This window comes from Emys orbicularis, chromosome 12 (genome assembly GCF_028017835.1).
Source record: "Emys orbicularis isolate rEmyOrb1 chromosome 12, rEmyOrb1.hap1, whole genome shotgun sequence".
Lineage (NCBI taxonomy): Eukaryota > Metazoa > Chordata > Testudines > Emydidae > Emys > Emys orbicularis.
Genome location: NC_088694.1, coordinates 36,891,870 through 36,897,869, shown reverse-complemented (window position 1 = coordinate 36,897,869; position 6,000 = coordinate 36,891,870). Strand labels below are relative to the sequence as shown.

At 42.5% G+C, this 6,000-nt stretch overlaps 1 protein-coding gene across 1 annotated transcript; it reads left to right on the top strand.

The window, feature by feature from the left end:
* Positions 1-1,600: 1,600 nt before the first annotated feature.
* LOC135886038 (olfactory receptor 5V1-like) lies at positions 1,601-2,539 on the top strand. Its single transcript, XM_065413930.1, has one exon. The coding sequence runs from the start codon at positions 1,601-1,603 to the stop codon at positions 2,537-2,539; it is 939 nt and encodes a 312-aa protein (XP_065270002.1).
* Positions 2,540-6,000: the final 3,461 nt, after the last annotated feature.

Below are 6,000 nucleotides of genomic sequence, written 5' to 3'. Positions count from 1 at the left end.
GAATCAGTCCTTTATACAATCCTATCTTGCTTATGGTTGATTTAGACTGGAGAGTTAGACAGACAGAAATTCTATGATGCAATTATATATCATCTACATGTGAAAAACTGGGGAAATGTCTGTATTACCTCTTAGGAATATTGTGTATGATTTGGTGTTTCCCTGTTCTGTTCTATATGTCTGCCTGGCTGAATGCACAGAGTTACATCAAACAAAGACTGTAAAGGGGGCTGTTAAGGAATCCAGGCAGGGTAAAACAATGATACAGATAAATCACGCCCCCAGGTACCTGCTTCAAACAATGAGCTGGGACATCAATTGCAGGATGAACCTACCTGGCTAGCACCATCCAGATTAGGATGTTTTTATCTACCCAAGGACAGGGCTGAGATTAAAAGACACTGTGGGGTTATAAAGCTGTCCCTGGCTGATCCGGAGGGGAGAAATGGTAAACTCAGCTGGAAGCGGACAGAGAGACACAGAGCCAGCTTGCTGGAAGCTGAGACTTGAACCTGATATAGTACAATAGAGCCCAGAGTTATGAACACCAGAGTTACAAACTCATTGGTCACCCACACACCTCAGACAAAAAAACAAAATCACAACCCCAACTCTCCCCCCTCAAACCCCCCCACCACAGCAAATCCAATACCGTACTGTGTTCAATGTAAACTACTAAAATCAAGGGAAAGTTTAAAAAAAGATTCGACAAGGTAAGGAAACTATTTCTGTGCTTTTTTCATTTAAATTAAGATGGCTAAAAGCAGCATTTTTCTTCTGCATAGTAAAGTTTCAAAGCTGTATTAAGTCAATGTTCAGTAGTAAACTTTTGGAAGAACAACCAGAGCATTTTTTTCAGAATCACGAATATTGCAGAGTTACGAACAACCTCCATTCCCGAGGTGTTTGGAACTCTGAGGTTCTACTGTATAGAAAACAGAGCAGCAGGGATGGGGAGGTGGGTGATTTGGTTAGACTGAAAGGGAGGCACTATTAGGAAAGGGATAGAAAATATCATAATGCCACTATATAAATCCATGGCACACCCAGACCTTGAATACTGTGTGCAGATCTGGTCGCTCCCTCTGGAAAAAAAAAATATATTAGAATTGGAAAAGGTACAGAGAAGGGCAACAAAAATGATTAGGGGTATGGAACAGCTTCCATATGAGGAGAGATTTATTCCTACCATTTATTCCTACCCTTTTATTTCCTGTCTTTTCTCCAGTTACTGATCCAGGAGAGAACCTTCCCTCGTATCCCATGACTGCTTACTTAACTTAAAAGCCTTTGGTGAGGGACCTTGTCAAAAGCTTTCTGAAAGTCCAAGTACACTATATCCACTGGATCCCCCTTGTCCACATACTTTTTGACACCCTCAAGAATTCTAATAGATTGGTGAGGCTTGGTTTCCCTTTAAAAAAGCCATGAACTGGAATAATGTTTTTTACTGTTGGTGAAATGTTCCTAGAATGTTGTGTGCACATTATAAATCACCAACATCATCGTCATCAGAATAATCATCAATCACTCAGTCTGGTACTGGATAAGAGAGTTCATGTTCATTATTTTCCCCCATTTTGTTTCTCTCTCCAGGCACATGGAAGCTAAAAACCAAACTACAGAGTTTGTGATGGTGGGGTTTGCCACTCATCCAGAGCTTCAGAACTTGCTCTTCGTGGTGACTTTCATCATGTATGTGGTGTCGTTGATGGGGAATATCCTCATCAGTGCCACAGTTTGGCTTGACCCGGCTCTTCACACCCCCATGTACTATTTCATTTCCAATTTGTCCTTGGTTGACATCTGCTACACCACGGTCACCATCCCCAAGATGCTGGAGAACCTGCTTTCTCAGGACAGAACCATCTCTTTCACTGGCTGTGCTGTCCAATTGTACTTCCTTCTTTCGCTAGGGACCACCGAATGCTTCCTCCTTGCTGCCATGGCATACGACCGCGTCTTGGCCATCTGTAACCCTCTGCAGTACGTGGTCCTCATGAACAAGAGCCTGTGTGTCCAGCTGGTGGCTGGCGCCTGGGTCAGCGGTTTGCTGCTCTCCTTGGGTCAGACCTCACTCGTCTTCACCCTGCCCTTCTGTGGGGACAACCGGATCAACCATTTCTTCTGTGACATTCCTCCCCTCTTGACCCTGGCCTGCGGAGACACCACCATGAACGAAATTGCCGTCTTTGTAGCTGGGATGTTAATCACACTGATCCCTTCTTTGTTGATACTGGGATCCTATATCCACATCATCTCCAACATCCTGAAGATCACATCGGCCCAGGGCAGACACAAAGCCTTCTCCACCTGCTCCTCTCACCTCATAGTCATCACTCTGTTCTACGGCTCTGCCAGTGCCATGTACCTGCGACCCAGATCCAGCTACACCCCGGAGAGTGACAAATTCCTGGCCCTGCTCTACTCTGTGGTGACACCCAGGTTAAACCCCATTATCTACAGCCTGAGAAGCAAAGATATCAATAGAGCCTTGAGGAGAGTCATAACCTCAAATATATTTCTTTTCAAGATGTGAACAGAGGAACACGGCCCAATCCTCTCCTCGTTTACTCTGGTTTAATGGCAACATTGCTTCATTGTCTTCCCTGGAGTTGTGACAGTTTTATGGGTACTCAGGATGGGGGGTCTCCTCATTACTGAAGGCAGGGGGTGAGAGGGAGTCTTTCATGTGATATATGTGATACCACCAGCCTATCCATCTCTCAAGCACTCTCCTCTGGGCTACATCAGCTCTAACTTCACATTGCAGTTTACCAACAGGTGCATGCCAGTCTCTCATCCCCTTTGAAGCATTCCCCTGACACTGGCTACTTACAGAAATTCCTGATCCTCTGCCCCTAAAGATGCCACATAACCCAGTTTACCAGTTTTACCTTAAACCTGTGGTCTTGCAAACCACATAGCACTTGTGAGTGCTTACAATAAACCAAAAGGAGGTTTAGTGTAAGAAATGAGAAGGATTAAAGAAGGGAATGGTGGAAACAAATGGTTAAAAAGCAACACAAAATATGAATCTGGGTCTACACTTATCAATCATTACCTTTCCTACCTAGTAAATTAGACCCCTCTCTTCCTCCCCAACTTCAGTCGGTTGCCGAGCTGGCTGGTTTCTCATTGCATTACCCACACACCATACTGTAGGGTCCCCTAATTCAATGTCTCTGGGAAAACACAAAGTAATAATTTCACTGCCATGCAAATTATTAATTAGTATCATCCTATTGGCCTTAGTTGAGATCAAGGGAACCCATTTTGATAGGCCCTTTGCAAGACACAGTCTGAGATTTTAAAAGCAGACAGAGACTTGGATGTCAATTCCCATTAAAATGAATTTACAAATCTCAGCCTAAATATACAAGGAAGACATTATTTTCCATGTTTTGCAGATGTGGGATGCAGGCAAACACTGCATGGGTTAGGAGCTGAATTCTTACATGGGTGACCAGTCTGATACCTTCCCCTTTGGGATTAATGGATGTTTCCCTTCGGACCATCTTTCAAATAAGGCAGAGAGAACCAGGATAACTGAGCAAGATGGAGACCTTGGGTAAGATTGTCAAAGCTGCCTAAAAGGGTTTGGGTGCCCAGTTTGCACTGGAATATAGTGTGTGGTTTTGCCTCTAAACCCTTTTGTAGAATAAAGTTATTAGGACATCCTAGAGCTTTGTGTGATTCCACTATAAACCTCAAGGGAAATGTTTGAGCATGAGAAACCCTACTTTTCAGAATGAGAAAAGTAAAGATCCCATAAGAATGATAAAACGTTTTGCTTCCTAAAGTAGCTTTTATCTTAGGATCTCAAAAATTTTAAGAGACACTAATTGAACTTTACAAGCCTTTAGCTGCACCTGGATGGTCTCCCACCCAAGTACTTACCCAGCGTGACCCTGCTCGGTGATCTCTCTAATGGGATCACTATAAATATTGTTATTCCTGGGAGATGCATAAATATTATTACCTCCATTTTATACGGGGCGGGCTGGGAGGGGGAGGGGAAGGGATCAGGCACAGAGAAGATAAATGACTTCTGACAAAACTCACAGTGTGACCAGGAAGATCAGCATAACTATTTGGGAATAAGTTGGGAGACATTTATTCCATTTGTATTCCAATTCCGGTCTTCCCGGGGGATATCCCGGAGAACCCGCAAAACGAACAGCAATGGATTCTCACAAACCATCTCTTTCTTCATAGTGTTCCATCAGATATCTCACCAAGCAAGGATGGTCTATGTCAGTTCTTGAATGGGGAACATTTAAAGAACAACCCAAGGACTGGAGAGAGCGCAGTGTGGTTGACTCCTTCAAGGGCATTCTTCCCTTCAAGTCAATGCTGACCACCATGTCCCACCCTGTCTCTAGGAGACAATGTGCTGCAGCCACTGTGTGTGTGTGTGTGGGGGGACTCAGAATGGGGTGCTCTCCCCACACAATCAGTGGAGACCTCAATGTCCCACAATGGCGCTAGGGGATGCTGTGCTGAAGGGAGGAGATTGGGGGTGACACAAGCCTGGAATATCTGCCTTATGGCACTGGACTCAATTAGCTCAATCTATTTAGCTTATCCAAGAGAGCCGTAAGGGATGAATTGATCACAGCCTATAAATACCTACCTGGAGAACAGAAATTTGAACACAGGCTCTTCAATATAGCAGACAAAGTTCAGACATGATCCAATGACGGGAAGTTGAAGCTAGAAAAATTCAGACTGGAACTGAGGTGTGTGTTTTTGATAGGATAATTAACCATTGAACCACATTACCAAGGGTCAATTGACGTGGATTCTCCATCACTGACAATTTTTAAATCAAGATAGGATGTTTTTCTAAAAGCTGTGCTCTAGTTCAAAGAGAAATTAATTCAGGGAAGTTGGAGGTCAGGCTAGATGACCACAGTGATCCCTTTTGACTTTGGGTCTATTGGGTCCCTTTTGGGTATGTCTACATGATGAGCTAGGGGTGTGATTCCCCTGCTTGTGTACACATGCTTGTGCTAGCTCTCATTGAGCTAGTGTGAGTTTAATTAGCAGTGGTATGACGGGCAGAAGCAGAGTCATGGCTTATATCTCTGTATTTACATATAGACATGGCTATAGATATACGTGTAAATGAGAAACCAGTGATGAACTTTGATTTGAGTGTAAAAGGTGTTAAAGATATGACGGCTCTGTAAAATCAATGTATATCTCAGAGAGGATAAGGGACATGTTGAAATGGGGGGAAAAAAAACAACAACAATCCTTGATACTACAAACACATTAAAGGTCCCATAGCAGACATGAGAGTGTCTCAAACCACGGTCCATGGTAGGATGGTGTGTTCATTAATAAATGTATGTGAAGTGATCCTGACACACAAATTGATTCAGAAGCATAGAAAAGTTTTGCCATGTGGTTTAGTTTAGATAAGGAAAATCATTTGATTTTGATTATAATGTTATAATATTTAACAGTCTTAAATATTGTCTGTGTATAATATTAAATATAGTACATAAATATGATATAAAATTAATATAACAAATATCAAAGTAAAATAAAACAAACAAGAAAGTAAAAAAAATGGAATTTCTGTTTTTTCCTCCCTGAAACAATTTGGTGAAATCAACACGAATTTGCAAAATGATTGAGTGTTGCTGAATCTACATCTTCTTTGAAAAAAGCTGAGTGAACAAATTTTGCAGTTTTACATTTAAGTTCCAGTCTAGTGCCCTCTCTAATAGCCCGCTATTTCTAACTTTCACCGTGCGCCCCATATCAGATCTATATATTGTGCAATAACAAAGGGCTCCTGAGGACAGTGAATGGGTACATTTAGTGTAAAGCCCGAGTTGTGGCATGGAGACCACTGGAGATATTGTAACTGATTCCACACACAGTCATGTAATAACAGCAATTGAGCAGAATTTCCAGCCTTTCAGTTTCTGTGAATCATCTGCTGTCATCCCTTTTCCCTTCCCAACTGGCAGTGGAAAGGACTAG

What these genes read in the sequence shown, in the direction of transcription:
- LOC135886038 (XM_065413930.1), top strand. Translation starts at nt 1,601, where the DNA reads ATGGAAGCTAAAAACCAAACTACAGAGTTTGTGATGGTGGGGTTTGCC.